We start from the raw sequence: 27,125 nt of genomic DNA, 5'->3' as shown, positions 1-27,125 counted from the left end.
ACTAGAGCAGGTTGCTCAAAGCCCCATCCAGCCTGGCCTTAAACACTTCCAGGGATGGAGCATCCACGACATCCCTGGGCAACCTGTTTCAGTGCTTCACTACCCTTACAGTAAAGAATTTCCTCCTAATATCTAATCTAAATCTCCCCTCTTCCAATTTAAAACTGTTACCCCTTGTCCTGTCACTACACTTCCTGACAAAGAGTCCCTCTCTGGCTCTCCTGTAGGCTCCCTTCAGATATTGGAAGGCTGCTATAAGGTCTTCCTGGAGCCTTCTCTTCTCCAGGCTGAACAACCCCAACTCTCTCAGTTTGTCTTCATAGGGGAGGTGCTTCATCCCTCTGATCAAATAATCTTGAAAACCTTTGTCCTCTAGGCTTGTCAACACATATTTAATAAAAAAAGACATTATAGAGCCAAAATATGAAACAACTGTGTTTTGTAAGACAAGTGTTTTCTTACAAAACCCTGTTGGCTTCCTCTGTAAGTAGATTAAGAATTGTAGTAATGGGTGTAATTACAGTATAGTTTTCCAGAGCTCAGATAATAGCAGTGACTTTGCCTGTACGTTTATATTACTACTTTCTGCAAGGTGGCCATTTGGATCTCCTTACAATTTTCCTTCGCATGGTAATGTTGTTACCTCTTCCAGAGCAGATGCTATGTTTGTCAAACAGGCCGTAGTGCTTGCCAAGCTTTCTGAAAACTACCTCTGGGTGAAGCATGGGTTTCTTTGGAGCTTTCTGTGGAGCTAATATTATAAACATAAAGCAGTTAGCAGAGAGAAAAATAGATTTTAAAATTTATTTTTAAACAAACAAATACCTTGGAATACTGTGATGTATTTTGTCCACGTATGTTTGAGTTTTTGGTTGTGGTTTGTTTTTTTTTTTAATCCCTTATCTTCTAGAATCTGTAATCGTGTGATTAAGAGAAAATTGAGATGTCATGGCCAAGCCACACAGGAACATAGGCAGGAGCAGGATGTAGACATCTTATACATGTATATAGCATACATACTATAAGAATAACGCCATTCTCAGCCTTATTGCTAGGAATTCAACAGACCAACAGTGAAGTTGAGGATATGTCTTGAAGAATGTGTTTAGTTGTTTTGATGAAAGATTTTTCGGCCCAACCTGTATTTCTGTTTAATCAGAACAAGTTGTAGTACATTGTTTCAACTAGTCCCTTTTCCACTTACAAGTATGGGGGTTTAAGCATGAAAATATCTAACTTAGATATTTTTTTTAGTCCTGATTGTTATTTTTAGAGTATCTCCATGCATACACTTCCACTTTTTTGTCTGTGGAGAAAGCTGAACTGCTTTTATTCCACTTTTTGTTTTTCTTCGGTAAGCAGCTATTTCACAGTGCAACGTAGACTGTAGAACAGTGCCTAGGACTGGCTTGAGAGCTGAGAAAATACTAATTTTGAGCTTTAGGGATACATCTTTTCTGTTATTGTTTATATATTTCAATATATTAGGGGAAAATGTCACGCCTCGAAGAAAATTCATCTAAATTCTTAACTACTCAGTATCGTATCACTTTTACTGTTGTCATCACATATAAGTAGTAATTAGATAATTAATTGGGATGCTACTGAAATTAATCCCAAATCACTTAACGTTTTCCTTCAAGAGTAGCTCTTTATCTGTCACTTTTGAGTGGTTTTTTTCCCTTTTCCATGGTGGGTGTATCTGCTCTTGAGAACATTATTTGCTACAGGTTTGATAATTCTTTGTTTTTCATTACTTCTTACTGTAAAATTAAAGACGGAGGTTATGCTACAAAACAACCATTCATCATTAATTTATCTTAGAAAACCAACCAACCAAACAAACCAAAAAAAAAACCAACAAAAAAACCAAACAGTAAAATACCGGATTGTAAATTAAAAATGTTATGTTTCCTGTTTCTAGGGAGGTACAGTTATTGGTAGCGCACGCTGCAAATCTTTTCGTACCCGGGAGGGTCGCCTGCAAGCAGCCTTCAACTTGGTTCAGAGAGGAATCACTAATCTTTGTGTGATTGGCGGAGATGGTAGCTTAACTGGTGCCAATCTCTTCCGTGAAGAATGGAGTGGACTTCTGGAAGAACTGGCACAGAAAGGTAAGTTTGTGTTTAGACCCTCTAGACTTCTAGTCCAATCTCCAGGGAAGTTATGTACCCTAACTATACATACACAAATTATATCCAGAGGATGTTTCTTAAGTTCAAAACTCAAATGCATACATTCTAGGAAATTGCACAGTTCTTCATAAAGTAATAAGCTTTTATTTCTGTACATCCTCTCTTTATACACCATAAAGGTTCACAAAAGGCCAAATAAGTTAGTGGGAAACTGTCTGTGTAGGTTTTTTTCCCCATTATGACTAATTTTTGGGGCCTGAACTTTGAGCGTTCTACTTGAAAAGCCCTTTGCCCTCAAATCCAAACTGAGATGGTAATTTCTTTCCTACAGCAAGCTGCACACTTGGTTGTTATTAAATTACGATGTTTTCCTGCTTATATGTCTCTCTCTGTTTAAGATCAGAATACTAAGTGGCTGTTGCTAAAAGTGCATCCAGCCCAGTGATTGTCTTTGATAGCATCCAAGAGAATGTATAGGTAAGAATAAAAGAACAGAACAGGCCTAAATAATGCTCTGTGGATGCTTTATGCTATTAATAATATATAAATACTCTGATAGGTTCCATCCATTTCTGTCTTCACGACTTCCTGCAGCAGATGCTGTTATTAGTCCTTAATGGATTTCTCTTCCAAGAATGTATACAGTCTCCTTGAAAGCACACAGATTTTTGCTGAAACCATTGTGTAGCAAGGAGTTATACACCTTCACTGAATGATGAAGATCATGAAGAAACTTCTCGTTTTGTTTGTTTTGATCCTGCTGACATCTAGTTTCATTTGGTGTCCTATAATTTTTGCGTTAGAACAGTGAATGATCAATCCTGCTTCCTCTCTGCTTGCCACGTGAGATTTTACAGCTGTCTTATTTTCCCTTCATCATCTCTTTTTCTAGATGGAAGAGTCCTAGTTTGCTTAGTTGTTCCTTATATGTAAGTTCTATACCTTTGATCATCTTTGTTGCCCTTCTCTGAACCTTTTCCAGTTCTACCATGTCCTTTTTGAGGTGGGGAGGACCACAACTGCACCCAGTATTCAAGATGAGGGCAAACCATGGATCTACACAGTAGTATAATGAACTTTTTGTTCTCTTCTTTTCCTAATATTTTCTAATATTTTTTTTTTTACTACTATCCAGCATTGAAGCTGATTGATTAATGAAAACAGCATTATTGTATTATTATGCTGAAAATAGCACTATTTTGTTTGTGATGTTAGGGGACATTTTTCATGTGTGTTGGTTTATGTTTATCTACAATGAATTCCATCTGATATTTTATTCCTCACTGTCTTGCTAGTTGTCTTCATTTCTTCTCAGACACTCCACACCTTTAGAACCAAGTAATTCAGTTTGATCAGTAAGCTTTGACGCCTTACTGCTCATTCCCTTTTCTAGGTTATTGCTGAGTACGTTGAGCAGCGCAGATTCCTGTAGAACTCCATTGGTTGCCTTCCTCAGATACAAAAAACTTGCATTTACTACTGCCCTCTGTTTCATATTTTTTACCCTCTGTTTCACATTATTCTATACAAAAGCCTTCTATCTTACGCTGTGGCTACTTAGTTTCCTCAAAATCCTTTGAGGACAGAACTTGTCAATGGCTTTTTGGAAATCTAAGTAGAATATGTCAACCAGATATCCCTTATTCATATGATTATTAAGTCACCTTTGGAACTCTAGAAAAGGTTTGTAATGCATGGTATACATCCATAGAAAACATTTTCATTCAGAATGCTGTATTTATCTTTATAGGCATTAGTTATGTTTTTCGTTATGGTTTCTGCTATTTTCTCTTGTATAGGCATTAAACACACTGATATATATGTATAGTTCTTGAATCCCATATTAAAAATTTGGCATTATGTTTATTACCATCACATCCACAGATACTAAGATAGTTTTAAACACTTAAGTGCTAAGGTATTTCATCCTTGAGATCCTTTAGAACTCTTGGATGGTTCAGTATTTTCACTGATGTCTTGGGAGCTTTTCTATTCTATATGCTTATTAATCATGAAATCAGAGCCTTTCAGTGTTGCATAAGTCTTCAAAAGTTTAATGCTGGGTTTTGATTGTTTACGTATGCTCATAATTGCATCCTTTTACTTCCTCATTGCACATCATACACTGAGACTACAATTTGACTGCTATTGTTTAAGTCTAAACCATCAATTTTAAGGTTGGTTACAAAACTTGATAATCTTTTGACACTGAAATGGACTGAAAAGCTCTTGTTTCATTCCTTACTGTAAGAAGTTCTGTGCAGGATTGTTTTGTTTGGTTGTTTGATTGGCTTCTGTTTGTAGTTTTGACTAACCTTGTTACCTAAAATATCTAAACATAATTTAATTTTTGGATATGTTTAATTTACAAAAGTAGAGGACTGAAGCAATACGTCTGAAATGTTTTTAAAAAAACTAACTCTTCCTCTGGATAATTCTTTACAGGAAAGATTGATGAAGATGCTGTTAAAAAATACGCTTACCTTAATATTGTGGGAATGGTTGGATCCATAGACAATGATTTCTGTGGCACTGATATGACCATAGGTACTGACTCAGCCTTGCACAGAATCATTGAAGTTGTGGATGCCATCATGACCACTGCTCAAAGGTAAATTGTGCACATTTTGGAAAACTATAACAAATATACCGTTGTTTGTTTGAAATCTTATTGCTTTGAAATTTCTTATTGCCGTACAATAGTGGAAGATATAAGTTAATTTTAAATAGAAGTTAGGTATTTGTGATATTTCTAGAGTGAGAATAAATGCTCTTTTTGGCTGCATCTTTCAAGTGTCTTAGTTTCTTTTTTTCTTAGTAACTGCTTTTCCATTGTTCCTGTCATGGTAGCACTTCAAGCATCTGATTGTAGAGTCTGCATCAGCTTTACGGGCAGGCTTTGACTTCTTAATATGTTTTGATCTTTCCCAGACATACTCTTCTAGAGAAGATCCAGATACACTTTGAATAGTACAAAGTAGCATCTGCTTGTATACAAGCTTTCCCTAGGTAAAATTTAAGCAATTAAATGATTTTTAAATTATTTTTTTAATACAGCTTTATCATTACAGTTCTTAGCTGTGGGTCTGTATCATTTACATTTCTAGTAAATAGTCACCTCTTCTCTCCTAACTGCCCTTATATATTTTAGAAGAAAATAGTAGTGAAAATGAATTATGCATTGGAAGATAATTTTAAATATGTTGCTTAATATTTTGTTAATGAAATCTGTGTTAGGTAAGCATGGAGAACACTGACGATTTCCGGATATTAGGTTCTGATTTCAAGAACTTGGACTGGACTTTTGAGTTGCAGTATTAAAGTTAACTTGTTTCTTTCTTTTACAGTCATCAGAGGACATTTGTTCTGGAGGTTATGGGGAGACACTGTGGGTATGTATAGTCTTCAGCAGTTTGTGTCTCAAACATAAATTATGAAAGGTTAAGAAATCTGAATGATAAACGACTAATTGTTTGTTATGTTTATTAGGTATCTAGCTCTTGTTAGTGCCTTAGCCTGTGGTGCAGACTGGGTATTTATTCCTGAATACCCACCAGAAGAAGGATGGGAAGATTCAATGTGTGTTAAGCTTTCAGAGGTAATCTATTACTATGTTTGGGATTTCGTTCTGTCTTGGCATATGTTTGTTTGAAAACAGTGGTTTAAACATGTGATCGGAACTTCCAGCAAGTCTTTGTTTCTGGTGTCACAGTGCTATTTGATTTTAAACAGTTCTCTTCCTGCATTCTGTGATTGTTTTGAAGAATTCTATCACTTACTCTAGGGATCATGTAAAACTATTCCTATATAAGCAGCGTGTGTACCTTTCCTTATTAATTTGATATAATACATTTCACTTCATCAATGATAAGATCTGTATGAAGATGAAATGTGTGAGAACTCTGATCAAGTATTAGAAATATTTCCTCAAATCCTAGCAGCTTAATGTATCGCAATCGATTATAAAATTATGCTGTAAATTTCTTTGAGTTTTTCTTACTACTTGTATGTGCTTTTATTTTTATTATAGAATCGTGCACGAAAGAAAAGGCTGAATATTATTATTGTAGCTGAAGGAGCTATTGATTGCCACAACAAACCTATAACGTCAGAGAAGGTTAAGGATGTAAGTATCAACATCCTTATGATGCACTTTGTGTTTTGTTCTTAACATTGGGCTTGTTACAATCAGTATCACTTCTGTAAAGTAAATCTGTTGCTGTAAAGTAGTTTATCACACAGTTTCCTGGTTGTATTTCATATTTGTGCTTTTATTATCTGAATCCACTTGAGGGGGAGTTATTTCAGTGGCTGTTAATTAGAACCTTTTCTCCTTGTAAAAGAAGATAACAATCCAAAACACCTACTTCATAGGTAGAGAGTCTGAAATCAGCTCAACTCAGTAATTGTAAGCCTATTTTACTTTATATTTCTTGTAAAATTTTAATAATAGTCTGTCTCACAGTGATATAATACTGTCTACTTTGGACAAAGTTTTGTCATTTTTTTCTAAATGGTTGCTTTGCCAAAAATTTCATTGGTGTCTAAGATTAAGAAAAGCTTTCGAGCTGAAAATATTCTGCTTTTCTTGGAAAGAGTTCCTTAAAAAAAGAAGTTGAAAAATAGTCGTTGGCAGGTAGGAGCTATGACATTTTGACTTTACCTGGGGTTTATCTGTGACTATGAAGACTTGTTTTCCCCAGCTGTCAGTTTGAGAGTAGTCTTTGACTCTCAATTCAGAATTGCAGTTTTACTTTGTAAAATTTAGCACCACATGGTGTTAAGTGTATGTACAGCAGCTATTATGCATTTATAGAAGAAACATTACTTGCTTGCTACAAATTTCAACCAGTTAAAACATTCAAAACTAAAAATACCAAGGACAGAAGATTTTGTAAAACTAAAGTTTTGTAAACACTAAGATTATTTATTTTTTCCCCTGCTTTAGGGGTATCCATACCGAGCAATGGTATCAATTATTTATTCCTAACTTTGTATTCACTGAAATTGTATAAATAAAACATGTCTTTCTGTAACTTTAGATTTGATACTTAACGGAGAAAATTGAAAGAATTACTGAATGGAATAGTTATTATAATACTTTTTATTGCAAGTTGTAAAAGCCTTGATGAGGATAAAAGTCATCTTCACTAAATTTTTGGTCAGAATCTTTTGGAATGTGTAGTCTTGCACATTGATGAAACATGGCGTGAATGAAACACTGTAGTTGAACTTCTTTCAAGTATTCTAATTACAAGGTTTAGACCTGTTTTTATAAGGCTGAGGACTGTGTGTAATGAACCCAATATAACTGCATTTAAAGCATTGCAATCTAAGTCACTGTTTTGCCATTAATAACTAGAATGTTCCTTTAAATTATGAACCTGGAGTTTAGGTTAGAAATAAACTAAAGACTGGCTTAGCTTTTGCACTGTCTTCATTAGTGTTGACATACTAATGTATAGTATTTGTAGAATTTTATTATTCCAATAGCATGTAAAGCAGAATAATGCTAACACATGCATATATAAAATAATGATGATAATAAAACCACTGTATTTTGGAATTCTCTGCAGCTTGTGGTTCAGCGGCTGGGTTTTGACACCCGAGTAACTATCTTGGGTCATGTGCAAAGAGGTGGAACACCTTCAGCTTTTGATAGAATTTTGGTGAGTGAACCTAAAGTAATCACTCCACGGTAAAGTACATTTTGATTATTTATTTGGGGGTTGAGTAGTTCTTTACCTGATTAGCTTGACAAATCCAATTATTATCTCCCACTGTCCGAATAGCTCAAATTCGGAATAGTGAAGGACTTCGCGTAAAGGAATCTATATTAGGAATAACAAGGAAAGCTGTAAGAACAATCATAATACTTAAGAGTATTAAACAGCCTGTGACATTTTCACCTACCAAGGAATAACTGATTTTAGCTTGATTTACAGAGAAATTGTGGCCATTTCTGTAATTGGGAGCCTTATGCTTTTAAGTGCTTGCTTGAACACTCAAACATTGTCTATTTTCAGGCAAGTCGTATGGGTGTGGAAGCTGTGCTTGCCCTTTTAGAAGCTACTCCAGCTACCCCTGCCTGTGTTGTGTCCCTGTCTGGAAACCAGGCTGTCCGTCTGCCTTTGATGGAGTGTGTGCAGATGGTGAGTTTGGCAAAATGCCAATTTATAGTTATTCATTAACTACAACAGACTACTGTGTACAATAATTATCTGTTTTCATTAAAATACTGGTGGGAATGCATGCAGCAATTTCCCACATTTGGGAATAATGAACTTCATGTGTGTTCTCTGTGTTATTACTTATTCGCAAACTACCGAAAACCAAGAAATATTTATATTTTTAATTTATTTTAAAATTAATCTCTCATCTTCTCCTTTTATTGCAACAACAAATTCTTCAGATGCTTGCATACATTTACATGCCATTCACAATAGTCAGGTTTCTGCACTAACACTGTTCAGCTTAAACAGAAAAAAGAAAGTGCAAAATAGATACAATGTTTGTTTGTTTGTTTTCCCAGGAAGGCTTTAGTAGTCTGCTTCTACTTTGCTGTTTCCCTGTCCACTGTGATTTATGCTATGATAAGTAGCTCATATACTAATGAAATGTCAATATTAATTTTTTCACTTTGGAAAGCTATTTCAGAATGATCTATTTACTGGAATATATTAAATAACCAACTTCCTGTGTTTTTTAAACATATTGAGTAATCAACTTTGTTTTTTCAAGACTCAAGAAGTCCAGAAAGCTATGGATGAGGGAAGATTCGTTGAAGCTGTGAGGCTTCGTGGAAGGTATGGCCAATAACTGGTATCAAGTTGCTTCCTTTAGAAAAGTTAATTTGCCTTGCGCTTCTGCTGGCACTTGACATTTTATTTAAAATAACTTAATAACTATATGGGTTTATACATTTGAGAATAATAGAGGAGACAGAGTTGCTTAAATAGAATAATTGAAATTCTTATTCACATAAAAACATGCGAAACAAAACTATGTAGTTCATTGCTGTGTCAGGCTGGTGACTGATACTGAGATAACTAGTCACAGAGCTGCTGTGCTGTATGAGCTGACATATGTTTGTTTGTTAAAGATTTTTAAGGCCAATCCTGTGAGTTCTGTTTGTAAGTAGCTGGTAGTTTTCCAACAATCACACTGGAGGGAGATATTCTACACTCTTATGTGTCAACAGAGCATTTTCTGTTTCAAGTCGTTTGATAATAAAATGCTTTATCACCAATCTATAAAACTCACTTGCCAGTTATATAGTTATTTTATACTTTTTTCACTATTATCTTACAGGATTGAGTATTTTCCAGTGTTCACTTATTTCTAGTTTTTGTTGTGGTTTGCATTTGTACTAACTTTGTTCCAAATATTACATACCCGTTTCTGAGAAAGTCAAGTGTTTCCTTAAAATAAGTATGAGTTGAAAAATTTACTATTTATTTTATCTTATTTACTTATTTAGGAGCTTTGAAAACAACCTTAACACCTACAAATTACTGTCTCACAAAAAACCAGATGCTGAGCTTCCAAAGGTAAGGGTTGTCTTTTTTTTTTTGAGTGTGCGATGTATGTCTGCTTTTGGAGTATCTTAATAAATAGTGTTTTTATTATTTTCTCCCCCTCATTCTGCCTTAATATGCCACAGGACATTTTATAAAATTAGCTAAATATTATAATGGCAGAAAGATGCTTGCAACACACAACTTTATTCTAATAATAACTAACATTTCTTTGATGTGAAACACCATTCTAAGTAGAAAATTTTGTGCTGGACAGTTTCTTTCTGTCTTGGATATATGTCTGGTCCCAATTTCTGTAGTGTTTGTTCCTAACAGTTACTGTTATGCCCTCTGTTCCTTAACATGGAGAGAAGGAAAGGTGATGCAATCATGATTGAGTCTAAAAGTCTTGAGATAAAGAAGGAAGAGTCAATATAAAAGACTTGTAGCCCTTCCTTTTGAAAGGCAAAACTGCTCAAGAACAGGGGTAAATCCAGGAATTCAAGGGATGGGATAGTGAAGACAGATGTATCATGTTTACCTGATCTAATAAGTCATTGTGCATAATACAGTGGTGCAGATTTAGTTCTTCTTTTTTGTAGTTTGTAATTTGTATATAAGGAAATTTGGATTTATTAGGAAGTAGACACTAAACATTGTGTGCAAACAAATTTCAGACGGGATTTTTTTGTTTTCATTAATGGTTTACTGAATGATTCTGGGTTTGACCATAGTTGGTGAGTATGTCATCTCACAGGTTAATTCCTTTCTTAGTTGTGGTTTGTGATGATTTGTTACCCTGTTTGCATGATTATGTTACTTTTATGCCTTTTGGATTTTTTATTCCATTTAAATATTTGAGTAATGATTAATAGTGTATTCTTAATATTAAGGAGAAAAATTGCATTAAAAATAGTAAAAGTTCATTTGAATAGCTGACATCTGTTTGGAAATTCTGCGGATAACAAGTAACATAATCATAGCTTGCCATTTTAGTTGACAAAAATTGCTGTGTAATGTGTCATGAAAAACTTCACAGAGTAAAGGAAACTTTGTTACAAATAAAAAGTTGTAGTAGAAGCTTTCAAGTAAACTACAATAACTCTAGTTATGCTTTTACTTTTGCCTAAATGTAAGTAAAAATAAGTATATAGACCAAAGTAATTTCAAACATATCTGCCAAAAAGGTAATTTTTTTTTCTTTTAAAAAAATAAGGACCTAATTTTTACATTCAGGAGATCAAAGAATTCAGTATTTTTTTGGTGGGTATTCAACATTTGCTTTTCCAGGTTAGGTATGTGTTTGTGGTTTTTTTTTTATATATGCCAATGCAAATTTAGGATTGTTAGCACTGGGCTTTTGTATTTTGTTTTAAAATAGTTCTGCCATACCTTTTTGTGATGGATGACATTAGAAGGAAATGTAGGTCTGTTGTATTTATTAATTACTTGGATTTGACCACACTAGCTAAATCTCTGTGCTTCAGTAAAATGGGTTGGATGGGAATTAAAAAGTAGATGAAATGTGCATGTCAAAGGAATTGAGCAAAAAGCTAAGCTGATCAGATCACTAGAGCTACTGAATGCTCTGCTTCAGCAGTGTTGCTGCAAACACGTATTTTGCAGCTTGTGTTGCCTTTGCATTTCTACAATCCTTTGATTGTGCCAGCGCTAAAAAAAAAACCCCACATGTTCTGGTTTGAGTCCTTTTTTATTTTTTTTAATTGGAATTGATTCTATAATCATTATCTAACAACTGTTCTGATTTGTTTGTTTTGTATTCCCATCTTCCAGAATACAGCTAATAACTTCTAGCTCTTCTGCAGTACCAAATTGTTACAATTCTGTCATGTCAATAGTTATAAACAATTTAAGGTCATCCAGCTGATGTGAAGCATGATGAATTTTAGTGTATAAGCTCAGGCTGTCATGTTTTGTTGCATTTTGCTTACATAGTTTTTTATAGTTTAAATTCTGGTTGCTAAATTCACACAGAGTGGTTAAACTTTCCTGAAGGTCAGGCATGTAAAGTTTTAATTCTTTACTTATATTTTGCTCTATTAATTTCAAAGCTGTAAAAATAAAACAAAATTACTAAATTGCAGTGCCTTCTTTATGTTTTGGTAATGAATTATATTTTTATCTGTTGTAAATCAACACTTATTGATGTCAGTGAAACTGTATTGATTTATACTAGCTGATCATTTCTTAATCAAAGACAGTGGCCTCTGATTTATCTGGAAATAAGCTTTCTGTTTCAAGGAATACTTCACGTACAGAAGATAGGCATTTCATGGTTTGCAGTTAAAATTTGATCCAAAGATGCTTACTAGCATTTTATACACAGTAGCATTCTTGCTTTGTTTACCCCTACAGCGCACACTTATGAGTAATTTTTCTGTTACATTTTTCATTTTAATGCAAGTATTGAAGTTTTTTCTGTGGGGAAGAATCCATGATCCTGAACAATACTGGATTTATCAGTATAAAGTAGTGATTCCACTGAAGAAAGCATTCCTAATTTGAATGCTTGTGGTTTTAGAGTTGAGTCTGTTATAACAAGACAGAAGTTTTCAGTAGTATTTTGTAGCTAGATTGTGTGTTTTTGGCCACTTGTGTTGTTCAGTCTGTAGTGCTTATATCCATTTCGATGTAGTTGTTTTATCTAGAGTACAATTGATAACAAAGCAATATAAATGGGGACTAAATGCATAGGTATGGAATACACATTATATAACAAAATATTTATTATTTCATGTTTTTTAAACAGAACCTTCTCTATTACATTACCTGTGATTTAAATTACAAATGTATATTTTGTGTCTCAGACTTTTCCATTAGAGTAGATTAGCCAGTTACCTGGAATACTCATTAAGCTTGAGGAGACACTGTATATAAGCACAGTTACTTTGAGTTGTTAGGAGAGGCTTTAAAAACTGCCATTATCTGAAAATATGTGGTATTGTGAAAGATGCTGAGTGCTCCCATTTATTACTATATTGTGAGCTGCTCTAAAAATCCGGCCCATACATAGATTTAAAAGTTGTCGTCTGTTCCACTTTGGTACTGATGATATGCACTTAACTGCTGTGGTGCTAGAATCAGTTCCTACTTTTTTCTTGGCTATTCTGGGTGTTTTTGCAAAAACCTACTGTTTTGTTAACATCAAACTGGTTGAATAATGCAGGGTATTTTATGTTTCCTTAATGTAGCTGAGCTAGAATATGAAAACCTGAATAACAGCCTGCAAACCAAATGAAAATGACAGTTTATGTGATATTCTGCAAATGGGAAACGTATGTTTATCTTCTAGTTAACTTTAAATTTTGGATGGTTTTAGGGTCTTTGAAATTTCCTTTCCTATATTCCAGTATTTAGCAACTGTGTATGATGGGCAAATTAGCCATGGTGTAGAAATTAAAGTGCTTATTAAATACTATTTTTCTCTTGCAGACTAATTTTAATGTGGCAGTTCTAAATGTTGGTGCCCCTGCAGCTGGAATGAATGCTGCAGTGAGGGCTGCAGTGAGAGTTGGCATAACCGAAGGCCATAAAATGTTTGCTGTCATTGATGGATTTGAAGGTTTTGCTAGAGGGAAGGTCAGTATTACATGTGTGGATTACATAGTAGTATGTACCCCATCCCATACCACCACCTTTGTTTACATACTTAGAAGGTGTGTTTTGTCATAACTGTTGTGGGAACTGATTCTGTAAGTTCTTTTATTTCATAAAGAGATATAAAACCCAAATTGTAACTGTATTTCTCAATTATTCAAGTCTATAGACTTATTTTAAGTATTGCTAATCGCATGCTGCAGAGCTACAAAACTCGTTCAGATGAATCCTACCTTCAAATTTTGGTCAGTGTTTAGCTTATGGTAGGTTTTCACGGAATGACAGAAGAATTGCTAGTTCTGTGCGATGAGTTGTTGCATCTGTGCTCCTTTGCTATAAGAAACTTTACAGTGGTGCTTGTTGAGGGAGGAAGCTTTTTTTTTTCCCCAGGTGCGTTAGATTCTTCTGTTCCTCTGTTTTAAATGTTAAGCATCAGTTGGTATACTGAGGAGAAACCTAGGATTTCTACGCCTAGCTGGAGCCATAGGTCCCAAAACTAACTTCAAAGACCTAGTTTTAGATTTTGTGTTTCACATTCAGTAGGAGAGCATGTGATCATAAGGTTATAAGATCTTATAAGAAATAAGATCATGATATGAAACAAGGAGGGGAGGGTTCATTATGGTCTGGAGGAAGAATGAACAAATAGAATGGAAAGGGATTGGTGAGAATCCAAGAGAAGTTAAGTTAACCTCTTGATGCTGTTTTCTTCCCTTGCCAAGTTCATTTTTGGTGCTGTCTGTGTCCAACAACTTATTCCAATAGCTTTACATAAGTAATACCTGGTGTTGCTGCATGTCAAGAGAAGTAATTGGGTGATTACTTAACAGAATCTCCTTTTTCACTTTCATTCAAAGATAAAGGAGATCAGTTGGGGAGATGTTGGAGGCTGGACTGGTCAAGGAGGGTCAATTCTTGGTACAAAACGGTAAGTCAATATTTTGCCAATTGATATGATGAATTCTAGTATTTTATATAACGAGTGTATGATTCCATGCTCTTTTCATCTGCAGACTGTTTTAAGTCTTCAATAATTTTTTTCTTTTTTAAATCATTATGTTCCAAATTGAGTATTTTTATAGTACTGTACCAGCTGTGAAGAGAGACTGAAAATGTGAGTCAGGACTTCAATTTAAAAATTGCCTGGGGTCCTTACACTTAAAAGGATTGCAAACCTGTAGTTTCTTTACAGTTGACATGATTCCTTACTGGTTGTTAGGAAGAACTATTTGTGTGGATAAATATGTAAAAAAGAAAATATTGCATTGCCTTCTCAGTTTACTGTTTCAGCTTAGTAATTCTTATTGCTGCAGAGTCTGTAAATTGTTTTTATTTTTCTTTTGGTTTAATAATTTTTAGTACTCTTCCTGCAAAGTATTTGGAGAAGATCGCTGACCAGATGCGCACTAACAACATTAACGCCCTTATGGTTATTGGTGGATTTGAGGTACACTGAAATGTCTAATTATGTATACGTAGAGTAGAATTCCCAACAACAGGAATAGACTGTTTTAATTTTTGCTCAATCTTCATGTAAAGTGCATTTTATTATAACTATTTTTGATACACAATACAGTGTTTAAGATCAGAAGTATTGTCAATCACTCATTCTGTGGAAAGCTGATATTCGAGACAGACGCTAGTAATTGCAAAACAGGATGTACTAGATGGATAAAAAGATTAAGATAGCATGATAGTGTTTTTGTATTAAAGAAAAAAAATTAATTACTTCAGTAGTGCAGTTCCACTCTATACTGTGTCAATACTTAGAATATACTTCCGGAAGTCCTTGATGTTTAGTTGTAATTGCACTGTGGTCCTTTATTTAAGCCACTCTTTCTCACATAGTGCATTTTAAAATCTGTAATTTATCTAGAGAAGTATTTTCTTTTTTTCTGTATTTCACATTCATTTCATTTTACCAGAATAATATTATTTTTGAAATCTTGATTCAGGAAAGTATTCTAGCTGTTTCTAGAGCAGAACATGCTTATTGCTTTTTGATAAGGAATGAAGCATCCAGTTTTTCGAATCTGTTAAACATGGACCTAGTTTAGTAATATTAAGATTTTAAATGAGGAGTACCGGTACCTGAAGATTGGGGAACTAGTTTGCAGTATGTTTGTGTTGTACAGAGCACTTTGTTATGTCTAAGTTATATATTCCCTTGAAAATTAGTGTTCTGTTTATTGTTTGTTTTCAAATGTATACCCGGTTTTAATGCTTTTTCTTTTTTGTGTGTATTAGATTTTAGTGGTTCCTTAATGCTTTGACTTGCTGAAGCGTGATGTCGTAGAAATGGCTCCCCCTGTGGCCCTTTCCATTTTAGCATTCCAACTTTGCCCTTACTTTATTAATCCTAATTTTTCACTCAATGCCTGTGCCCAACAGGCGTACCTCGGACTTCTGGAATTGTCAGCTGCCCGAGAGAAATATGATGAATTCTGTGTTCCAATGGTTATGGTTCCTGCAACTGTATCCAACAATGTACCGGGTTCAGATTTCAGCATTGGTGCAGATACTGCTCTGAACACTATAACTGATGTAAGTCTATTCTGGTGTGTGCGCTTACTAACAAAGCACCTCTGGTTAAAACTGACAAAATTGGCTAGAGCTGGATATTTTTATAGACCAGAACTTTGGAACTGTAATCTGGAAAATGATACAGTTACTATGATATAGCCATGTTCATGATACCTGTTTAAAAAAGAAGGTTTAGGATCCCAAATGCTTCCATTAGGTTTCCTCTGAAATTTCAATGACCTGTAAATTTGTAAACTGAAAAATGAGGTGGCATATATCTATTGTAGATGGAAGAAAGAAACCTAAAAAACCCTGATGGTCATTTGGTGCACTGTAGAGGGGAAAAAAAAAAAATCCCTATTATATGGAGAGTATCAACATACCTAGGTGTAACAAACACTGAGTGAATGTTGTTCTGTTCAGAAAGATCCTTACTTATGTAACATCTTTATTTTTCTAATAGAAACCCATATTTCTCTCACAGGGATTACATGAATTCTACAAATAACAGATTTAAGTAAAACAGTTGAGATATATTATGAAGTATCTTAAAATAAAATGAAATCCAGTAGTATGATATAAATTAGAAGTGAATTGATTAATATTAAACTCAGAAAGAAACCATTGTCAACCACCATATAAATTAAATTGTCAGGCATGTGCATTTACAGTTCATCTGAATCACTTAAGCATTAATCCATCACACTTCTGCTAAGAAGATAAATTACATTTCTATATATTCTGATGTACTTTTGTCTCTGAAACAATAGCAGTAATATTACACTCTCTTCAAATTTTTCTTCTTTTCAACATAATCTGCGGACACATATGTTGTAAATACAGTTGCACAGTGTCCATAGTTTGTTTGAAACACAGCAAAGACTTAAGACATTTGTCTTCAAAATTGAATTTGCATTTTCACTTAAAAAGAAGAAAGAGAAATATTTCATAACTTAGTGAATTACAATGAATTACCATATTATAAGTTCTGCTGTCTGATTTTTGCCATGTTAGAGCCAAAATGTAGAATTTTTCACTGATTGTAATATTGAACTACATTTTAAAAAATGAAAAATAAGAAGCATAGCACTCATGTAAAGCAGAAAAAGAATTTCAAATTGCTTTTGAAAAATAAATGTCAGTGCTTCTATCTCTTAGATGTATTTTGAGATTATGAAGATTATGTATTTGAAGATCATGATATTATTTTCAGAAATTTGAAGGATTCCTCAGATTCTATCAACTTCAAAAGCACTAACGTAATTTTCACCTGTTTTGCTTTTTTTTTTTTACCATGTCAACATAAATATTTTTATCTTCAGCAAATTAAACCCTTCAGTTAGGAAATTTCAGTTTCCTGAGCTATTGCCTTAGTTAGCTTACAGTCTTATTTAAAATTTATCTTGAACGGATTCTTTATAGACAGGTTAGGTTATAAGGGTTGATGTTGTTTCCAGTTCTGGTAAATAAAAATATTGCTCCAAAAAGATTGATCACAAATTAAGGTGAGTAAAATGATTGTGCATAACACCTGCTTTTCTTCTTTTCTTTTCTTCGTAAGCTTTTTTTACCTAACTGACTTCTTTGTATATGTTATTTCATGTAAGGGGGTATATTGTAGTCAGTTAGTCTGTCTCTCCTTGTTGCTGTGTTTTGCTTTATTTTTAGGTTTCTTAGATGTCATCTGCCTTCATTAGATAATAAAATGTCAGTATCTCCATACTTTCAATGTACTTGTTGAAAACTTTTAAAAAAGATATTTTTTTTCACTAATGGCTTCCATCTTGGTTTTGCATTTTATTTTGCTGAGATTTTTCTCTGAAATGAATATGAAATGTCATGGCTTTGCAAGATTTAGATTCAATCCAATGAGAAATTAAATTTTGTTCTTTTTTTGGGGAAGGAGCAGACTTTTGTGTTGCGGCAACATTTCTGCTTGGTATTTTTTTAGTTTTATGCTCTGACTGTTTGAACAGGATTCACTAAAACTGATAATGAAAATCCTTTCATTCCTGTTTTGTATGTTCAGACCAGGTTCAATAGTGATGATACCTTCTATTAAATGTAACTACAAAAGTCACACAACTGACTGTGGTAAACAAAAGTAGCAGATGGACATTCATGTCCATTATATTTAGTTTATAGCATCTTTATTCCTAGTGCCACTATTAGGTCAATAAATGCATCATAGTTTTCAATGCTCTGAGATTAGTACCTCCTATGAACACCACCTAAAATGTCATCATGCTCAGTTTTAATGTGATACTGTTCTTGACAACTTTTAGTAAGGTAAGTACATTTCTGCTGAGTAATGAGGCCTTGTTAGTGCTTGGCATTGGCAGTCAGTTGTCAATGTTTAGTTGTTTGAAACTTGTCAAGGCATGTAAATGGTACCTTGAGACATTTGAGATTAAAATGTGTTAAGATGCTGCATTTAAAAAGAAAAACAATAAAAACCAGCCCAACAAATACACAACATCTGAAAAGAGATTAGGCAAGAGTGTGATTTTTCCCTAAATCATAGATAGTGAATGGTACACTTCTCAATACTTAGAATTTAGATTCTATAGCCCTCTTGAAACGCTCAATTTTTTCCATTATTTGTTTTAAAATACAGGCTGGTAATCAGTTGAACAGTAGAATTTGGTTTGTCTTTCAGAGTGTTTCAAATTTATCTTATGCTGTATTTTTCAGTTCAGTTTTCAGAATATTAGTGAGAACAATTGTCAATGAAAAGGCCACAATATAAAATACCTGTGGAAAGCTGGAGGTTTCTGTACCTGAAAAGGGTATGCTTAAGGCCTCTATATCCAGATAAACAAAATTAATTAATAAGAATTGCATGATAAGAACATGAATTTTGACTTTTCTGTGAAAAGAAACATCAGTAAAATAACTACCATAATAAAAAATCTGTATTCTCAACTTCACGTTGCTAAGCCAGTGAAATGAATAGAATTATTATTTCAGATAGCAGACCTCTGGAATATGACAACAAAGAAGTGTTTGTTTTTCTCGTACATAATCATGAGGGACAGAAATTTCTTTTTAACTGAAAGTTGGATTACTTAATAGTGATCAAAAAGAGGCATTAGCAATACAGTTTGCAGGTGGAACTAAAAAGCAGAAAGCTATGCTCTAATTAAACTGAATAAATAGAAAGTTAGACTCTTTCAGCTACAGAACATGGAAAAGATGAAAACTTAATTTGGAAACAAAGCCTGCCAATGAGGAAACTGATGGAAAGATGAATAAACCAGAACAAGGTATGGAAGAATATTCATTTGATTTAAGAGATGCAGAAGTAAATGGGGAAATGAAAAGATATCAGCTGAAGATGGAGAAAAACAGAACCTGAAAAATGAAGATGCTGAAACTCCCTAATGTGTTTCTTTGAGAATTTCCCTTTTCCTTTCATCGTAGGGAAAGGGATACAGGGTGATCAGTTGATCTTGTGAGAAAAGGAATAGCAAACAGCCACAAGAAAACCCTTTCTCACTGATGAGCAAATAAAGCTACAGTTGGATTGCCTTAATGCAGTCTCTGTGCAGCTTCCTTGAAAAACACAGACTCCTGTACCCTCCCACTGCTGGTGGAGGCATATGTGCCTCCACATTAGCCTGTTAGGAAGATGACAATTAGCCTGGCTGAGATAGCTAACCACTTCAGTATCATCCAGTTCAGTCCTAGCTACAGCTGGATGTGGAGCTAGGGTGGGAAACGCATCCCTTTCAATGGCCATTTGCATTTAGATCAAATCAAGTCAACAAACCACAGTCTTAACTGCATGTATTTTTATTAAGCATCCTTGGTTTTTGCAATACCCTTTCTAATGACACAAATGTAATAAAAGGGTGTGAAATGATTAAATCATTTTATTGACATAGTACAGTATCCCTGTATGATCTTACTGTGGTACTTAATTTTAGAAAATAAGTGTAAATCAGTTATTAAATCCATCAATCACTTGTTTACCCTTTTATAATTGTGACCCTTTATTGAAAGCATTTTCATATTTTGCTGCAGTGATGTGAAGATGTTGCATATGATTATCTAATGCTCATGCTTGGTGAAGGTACAGTCTTTGGATATGTTTGCTGAAATCACTTGCATCAAATAAAATGACAATATTTAATGCAAGTAAAACATATCTTAACTTCATCCTAACATACCATAAATGCAGACTAACCGGTTGTGTTAGTTATTGCTCTAAATCTCCCTTCAGCTTGGTTTCCCAAAAGTCTCAATATAGAGCTTCTTAGAGAAACTTATGTTTTGCAGATCCCCAGGAAGTCACATGGTTTTATCACACCACTGTGACTCAGTGTACATCTTTATTTTTCAGTACGAATAAAAATGCAAAGCATCCTGACTGAGCTGAGTTGGGCTAGGTAATTACTGAAACTTTCTCAATGAAGTTTCATCCACTCAAAAAAAAAAAAAAAAATCCATTTGTTGCTCTTCTGGCTATACTGCTTCTCAGAGCTACGGGTCTGAACGTGCAGTCTTTTAGATTGTGTTTTAGACTTAAACTGGAAATGCATGCTGAGCTAAACTGAAAGTTTGAAAGTTGCACTTACGAAATACATGAGTAGAGATAGACTTTGGAAAGTCAGTTTGCACTTACGCACCTACCGACATATGTCCTGTTCTCTCACTGAACAGGATCTGCTTTATCTAGGAAAAAAATCTGTAGAGCAGAACTCTCACAGGTGAATTTTTTTTCCCATCATTTTCTCCTAAGTTATTGCTTAAATCAGTCACAGTGTAGATATTTGTGGAGATAGTTTGATAGCTATTTGATTTTGATCTGCAATAGTTTGCTTCCCTGAACTGATTTAAGAAATTGAAAAGATGAGACTTCTGTGAACATTAGTCCTTTCTGGGAGAAAGAGATTAAGAAAAACATAACATACTATGCAATCAGGCTTTCTTATCGACAGTCGTTACACAGGCAGTTTGAAAGATTGCCAAATATCATGAGAGATACAGACTAGTTTAGAAAGAATTGGAATAATAGAACTAAAAAATACTTTACTGACTTAAAACAGCTGCAAAATCTTAACATTTAAGTATTATTTTGACATATATTAGGAACACCTAATCCTTTTTCATATGGTGATTTATTTTGTAGTGTTTGGAATCTTCCCAAGGGCCTCCAGCTGCTTTTCAAAGAATCTTTGTACTCTACTTGCAAACTTTATTAACTCATCCGTTTGCACATGTTCCTGGATTTTCTGGACCTATGTCCTTTCTATGTGCATAGAGGCAAATGTGTGATACTGATAGAATTTTGAAAGATATAGGCAAAACTTTTTTCCTTTTTCTTGGTGGAAGTAGATGTGCCTTGACTTTATAGGATAACATAGTTTTTTTTAAAAAAAAACAGCTTTCTTTAAGCATTTCCTTCAAGTTGTAGGTGTTTTACTAGTTAACTTTCTACACTCCTTAACATGTATCAAACTTTGGTCTTTAAGTGGTTTCTTGTGGGGTGATTTCCGGTCTACCTTTATGCTGTCTTTTTCTGCCTGACTGCTTCAGACCTCTGTGCTCTGCACACTTCATGTTCACTCTGTATTAACTTGCACTAATCTTCTGCATTTCTTCAAAGAGCATTGTGCCAATGCAACCCCAGTGCACTGTTGTGGTATGTACAGGACAACCCCCACTCCCACTCCAACCCCAAATAATCTCACCAATTGTATTTACATGGGCCTGTGGACAGCCAAATTTACCATCACATGCAAGGAGTCATTAGCAGAGCAATCCAAAGCCAAGGAATGTATCACTCATACTTGTACCACTGCTTCAGGCCTATGAAAGTTGTCTGCAGCTACACGAGGCACGTTCCCGCTTTGAGGAGTTTTGCGTACCTATCTGTGTGTTGCCTGCTACTATTAGCAACAATGTGCCAGGCACAGACTTTAGCATTGGTGCTGACACTGCCTTGAATGCTATTGTGGAGGTAAGACTGCATATCTTTTAAAAGTTGAGATGATAAAGTGCATAAAATGAAGATACCTAAAGACCTTGAAATGTCTAGTTTTCTAAAATAATTCAGTTACTGTTAGTTTTTTATGTTTTATGGTTAAGAAGTTTTCCAAGACTGATCAAAGATTAACTTAATAAAAATTAATTATGTTGGATGTTTAACTCTTAGGGACACTGTTTCATTATCCAAGACTGCTGCGTTGGTGCTTAGGACATTTGATTTTACTGAAAATAAAATATTTTGCTTGCTATGAGTTTGTTTTTTATAGCCACTCAGCATAGCCACTTGCATAGCCACTCAGCATTACGTAGGTGAAAGAAGAAAGCACATAGTTTAAAAATGGGCTAATGACTGAGCTCAGTGCAGTAGAGCATTTTAAGTACATGGTTAACACTAAATATGTGAATAATCCCATTGACTGCATTAGGCTTAACACATATTAAGTGCATATAAATACATGCATAGTATAAGCAGTTAAGTCTGTCACTGATGCTAACTAAACAGAGGCCAGAACTTGCTATGGATGAGTTTCCAGCTCAGTTAGAACAGTCAGTTTTCTAATTTTAATCTGCCATAGCTTTTTCCCTTATGTATAAATGCTGTATGAACCCTTTAAATTCTTTACTGTCTTACTGAGTCTGCTGGAGCCACAGCAAAGGGAACTGAGTTGAAGTTTAACGCAAACAAATAAACCTCTGAACAGCTCTAGCTCTTATCAAACCCCACATTATCAATCCACATAACTAATTATGAAGTAATTAGCTGAGAAAGAATAGAGATCCAGGGCGTTGAAAAATGCAGGTTTGTTTTCCTGCTCTGATACAGCATTATTTATATAGAATGAGTAGAAAAGCTCCAGTAGATGACTAAAAGAGCTCTGTCAGAATATATTATGGCCTGGTCTTTGGGAGCTGTGATACAGCATCCCTGAGGTGAAGATGACCTAAGATGTAGTGTCGGTAAACTGTAGCAATATGTTTGTAGGCAGGATGCAGGTACTTCTACTGCTCCATTAGCTGCTTCCCCCTTACCTACATCTATAAATGTCAGGCTAAGTCTGCTAATTATGACTGATATCACTTCTAACAGTGATGCACCTGTAAAAATGAAAACAGGAAAACACAATGGGGGGAAAATAAGTGATTGCATATATTGCTGCTTCCTCTTATTTCAGTATTTTTATTATTAGTTTTAATTGCAATTTGTACAACTTTCAGTAATAATCTCAGTAAAAAATAAAATACTAATGATTGTATCTATTGAATTTCATTATTGTTAGAATGTTTAGTTTATGCTAAAAATAGAACACGATTCGGTGAAGTTTTAAATACTGGATTTTTCATGAAGTTGACTCGGTTCATATGAAGCTCAACTAGCAATGTGCTTCCAAAGAGTGTTCTGAAAAGAGTCACTGTGCCTCCACGTTTAAAACTTCTGAAACCTGCATCAGGTGTTTGAGCTTTGGCTTTTCCAGCCTATGGAATAGTGTATGAATTAATGAATCTTTAAAATCCATCTGTGTCATTTTTGAGTATTTCTGTGACAGTCATTCTGAGAGAGCAAGAATAGTAGAAAGTTTCTACTGTGTTTCTTGCATAGTCGAGAATAGAAACGCTTCTAAATAAAGCTGAAGCGAGTAATCCCAAAAGCAACTAGTGATTTACATCTTTGCTTAGGACTTCTCAAAAGGCAGAAAATTTCATTCTACTACCAGCAGCTGGAAAACTTCTAGAAAGCTTGGCATTCACAGATCTTTTAAGTCTCTCAAAATGAAGTAAATCTTTGCGTGTGTATTCATTCTTCAGTGTTTAAAGCCAAGATTTTTTTATATCATAATCTAAACATAGTATCTGCCCAGTTTCAAGTAGCTTTTTTAAAATGAGTTAAAATTGGTTCAGTGCTGCATCTGCCACTATCAAAAGTAATGGGGATTTTTATAAATTTGCTACTGTTTACCATATGCCAGATGCCAGTATTGTGCAAAATTCTTCTTTCCCCTTCCAGATGTGGTTTCAGTAAAGTGAGGACATTGTAAAATCCCAGATAGGTAAAAGACAGTATCATTTTGAAAAAACGATGGAGTTCAACATAGGCTTTTGTGATGTAGTTTGTTAAGGAATAATTCCTGCTTAGGATAATAGAATGTCAATCCATATTCTAAATAAATTCATGTGAGTTCTGTGCTTGTATGTATATATGTGTGTCGTGTATACATACACACATATGCAAATATATAAATAAAATACATATAAACTAAATTACACATCTTTTGGTAGCTGGACCTAAAGAAACGCATATGCTGTTTTTAGTCCTTCAGTTAAACTTTATGATGTCGGAAGTTGTAGTTTTTATTATTTTAACTTTTCTCACATACCAATTCGTTAATTGTTCTGCAGTCTGTTAGGTATATTTTTAAAGACCACATTGCTCACAATATTAATTTCAGCTTGAAGTATTACTTTCAGTTAGCTGAATGAAGGCCTGGTTGTAAATACCAGTGAAACAGAAATACCTCAAATATTACAGCATCTGCAGTTACTCATTCAGAAAATTAGAAAGGCATGGGAACTTTTTATCATAATTTAGGTTTCAAGATGACAACCTTCCCAGGTACTTTTATTTCTCATTTTTACTAAACAGAACTAGTGTAGGGACAGTACATCAGTTTTGCAAAATTCTTGTCACCAAGTGTGGTATAACCTATTTATTTATTTAAGACAAAGGAGGAAATAGTATCTTTTTCTTTCTATTATTTACTCTCTGAAAGGAAGATACATTATCTGATGCTTTTAAAATGATTTTGAAGGGTAGAAGAAGTCATTTGAGGAAGTAAGTTTGTCAAATAGCTTTTTGAGTATTTTTAAAACCTGGAGATACATATTAACCTGTTCCTGGTTCTACATTTTCCTAAGCTTCTATAACTTAGTTTCTAAGTTACAGAGTCTTATATCTAAGTTTCTAAGTTTTGTAGGTCCTACCACGCTGGAAATTTTCTCTATTATTTTCTAAATCTCTTAGGCAGCTCTAATAAATATTGGTGTTAATTGATGGCATGTAAGCAACAGATCGCTTTTTAGAGAACATTTCTTATGCTGGTCAGAGTAAGATGCAAGTGGAGATGGCAGTCTTTTTATAGTAAGTGTGTACCTATTAATACAAAAACCAAAAACATTTTAAAACCCCCAGCTCTGGTAGCATTTGAAAGAATTATATTTGTGCGGATATTATTATTGGAAAATAAACAATTGGGCAATACATGCTCAGGACTTATGTTTAAGAAACTGTAATTGTTAAATATTGTTGGGAATGCAGTGAATTTTAAAAACAGTACCAAAAAAAAAAATAAACTCTTAAGTAATGAATAGAGTTAAAGCAAAGAAGATAAATTTACTCATACAAGAGCTGATTAAAAAGCTCAGTTATATCTATTTGTATCTCTGTTAGAAAACTATTGCAACTTTTAATTCCATACAGAAACCAAAATTAATTCTTGTTTTAGTATTTGCAGGAAGCAAGTAAGTCTTGATAGTAGTAAAACATTTTATTTTGACTGTGGTGGTGTTCAGTGTATGATACATAAGAATTACTTGTATCTGGTAATTAGTTAAATGGGTTATGCTATGTTGGAATTTTTGAGGATATATTTTTATATGTTCTTTAAACGCTTTTACCAATAAGTGACATAAAATTGCATGACATATAAAAATATAGAAATTAAGACTTTTTAAATTTAAACTTTAAATATCTTATCTTTGATTAGACATGTGATCGCATCAAACAGTCAGCCAGTGGTACCAAGCGTCGTGTCTTCATCATTGAGACCATGGGTGGTTATTGTGGTTATCTGGCCAACATGGGGGCGCTTGCGGCAGGAGCTGATGCTGCTTATATCTTTGAAGAACAGTTTGATATTCGAGAGCTTCAGGTATACAGCATTAGAAATGTTTTCCTAATTTTTAAGTAGATCCTAAAATTGTTGTACATATATAGCATAATGTGTAATTTGAAGTAGATAGCTCATGTTACTGCAAAACTCAAATGTTTAGATTGTGTCTAAAAGCTACATCTGTCAGTAGCACTTTCATATAATGCCAGTTCTTCTGCCATATTATGTAAAGGAGCTTAGAACAGTTATTCGTGACATTGGGTTGAGTTAACTGAAAAAATTATTTTATTAGTCATAAAACACTACTAGGTGAATTGTGTCATTTTTATTCTTCTGCTTGAAATTCAAATTGCATGTAAATGAACAGACCTGAGCAGTTTTAACAGAAAAAAAAAAAACAACAAAAGGGTAGGGGGAAAATACCTTTTCATTGTGTTAGATGGCTATTCATGTCAGGAGTTGAATAGTATGTAATGTGTATTAGATACTGACTTCAATACCACAACTATTCAGAGTGTTCTTGGAGGTGTTACTAAAATAAAGATCTCAGGCTTTAAGGATTACAGATTAGGGTGTAAGCTGATATGGAACTTGTCTACTATGAGGTCTTTACACTTCTGAAGTAATTGGTGGTAGCTGCGGTCATGGACAAATACAAAGCTAAACAGATGGAAATTTCCTTAAAGGAAGAGAAATGTGAAACGAATCGCAATTCCTCCCTGCTCATGTCTTAGTGGCCTGTGCTCTTCATGTCGTATATGGGAGGCAGTCCATATATGGCACAGCAGTCCATCACTGTATCCATAACAGGCCTTTTGCAAGGACAGGGAGTAAGGGCAAGGTGCAATCTTTTGTGGCAATTTCTGTATTTTTATGTATGTTGATGTTATCCAATTTGGTGCTATAGCAGTATAGCATACAAAACAACAACTTTGTGTTGCTGTTAAAGTCAGTTATTTGTGACGTGGAGGAAGTTAGTTTTAACCCAAGATGAATAACCATACACAGTTTATTATCCTGGCTCTCCAAAAACCTGCTGATTATTTGAATTTGCGCATAATACTTGATGTGGAGTACTTTTCAGAAATTCTTAGGATATGTAGGCTCATTAAAGTTATTTTAGAGTTCTGTACAGCTTAATAAAAATACTTTTGTTGTTTCTAGGCTAATGTGGAACACTTGACTGAAAAAATGAAAACCAGTATCCAGCGTGGTCTGGTGCTGAGGTAAGGAAATTTTAATAGATGGCATCAGTGACACTGAGCACTTCCGGCCGAGTAGGCTGTTTGGCCACTTGCAAAGACACTCTTAAGTCTATATTCCTTATTATTCCTTTAGCATGAGATTCTTTCTAATAGAAATTGTAACTCTAGAAGGCAAGTCTGGGAGGTGTCTGGATGCTCAGGTCCAAAACTTTGTTCTTTCTAGGTAAATATATTTGCTTTACAGTCTAA

At 34.3% G+C, this 27,125-nt stretch overlaps 1 protein-coding gene across 8 annotated transcripts in view; it reads left to right on the top strand.

The window, feature by feature from the left end:
- Nucleotides 1-27,125, top strand: part of PFKP (phosphofructokinase, platelet) — a 47,442-nt gene that overhangs the window by 16,261 nt on the left and 4,056 nt on the right. For 2 of the 8 annotated variants that reach the window (XM_074157415.1, XM_074157413.1), the window contains exons 4-18: nucleotides 1,925-2,114; nucleotides 4,581-4,746; nucleotides 5,483-5,527; nucleotides 5,625-5,733; nucleotides 6,166-6,261; nucleotides 7,712-7,804; nucleotides 8,162-8,287; nucleotides 8,877-8,941; nucleotides 9,616-9,685; nucleotides 13,106-13,252; nucleotides 14,128-14,198; nucleotides 14,630-14,717; nucleotides 21,606-21,758; nucleotides 25,546-25,710; nucleotides 26,836-26,897. In XM_074157415.1, the coding sequence (XP_074013516.1) occupies nucleotides 1,925-2,114; nucleotides 4,581-4,746; nucleotides 5,483-5,527; nucleotides 5,625-5,733; nucleotides 6,166-6,261; nucleotides 7,712-7,804; nucleotides 8,162-8,287; nucleotides 8,877-8,941; nucleotides 9,616-9,685; nucleotides 13,106-13,252; nucleotides 14,128-14,198; nucleotides 14,630-14,717; nucleotides 21,606-21,758; nucleotides 25,546-25,710; nucleotides 26,836-26,897 (1,646 nt within the window). Of the gene's footprint in view, nucleotides 1-1,924; nucleotides 2,115-4,580; nucleotides 4,747-5,482; nucleotides 5,528-5,624; nucleotides 5,734-6,165; nucleotides 6,262-7,711; nucleotides 7,805-8,161; nucleotides 8,288-8,876; nucleotides 8,942-9,615; nucleotides 9,692-13,105; nucleotides 13,253-14,127; nucleotides 14,199-14,629; nucleotides 14,718-15,661; nucleotides 15,815-21,605; nucleotides 21,759-25,545; nucleotides 25,711-26,835; nucleotides 26,898-27,125 lie in introns of all 8 variants that reach the window. The other 6 variants (XM_074157414.1, XM_074157411.1, XM_074157409.1 and 3 more) reach the window with 5 other exon arrangements.

This window comes from Numenius arquata, chromosome 12, assembly GCF_964106895.1.
Source record: "Numenius arquata chromosome 12, bNumArq3.hap1.1, whole genome shotgun sequence".
NCBI classification, from domain to species: domain Eukaryota; kingdom Metazoa; phylum Chordata; class Aves; order Charadriiformes; family Scolopacidae; genus Numenius; species Numenius arquata.
This window is presented reverse-complemented; position numbering and strand designations above follow the sequence as displayed.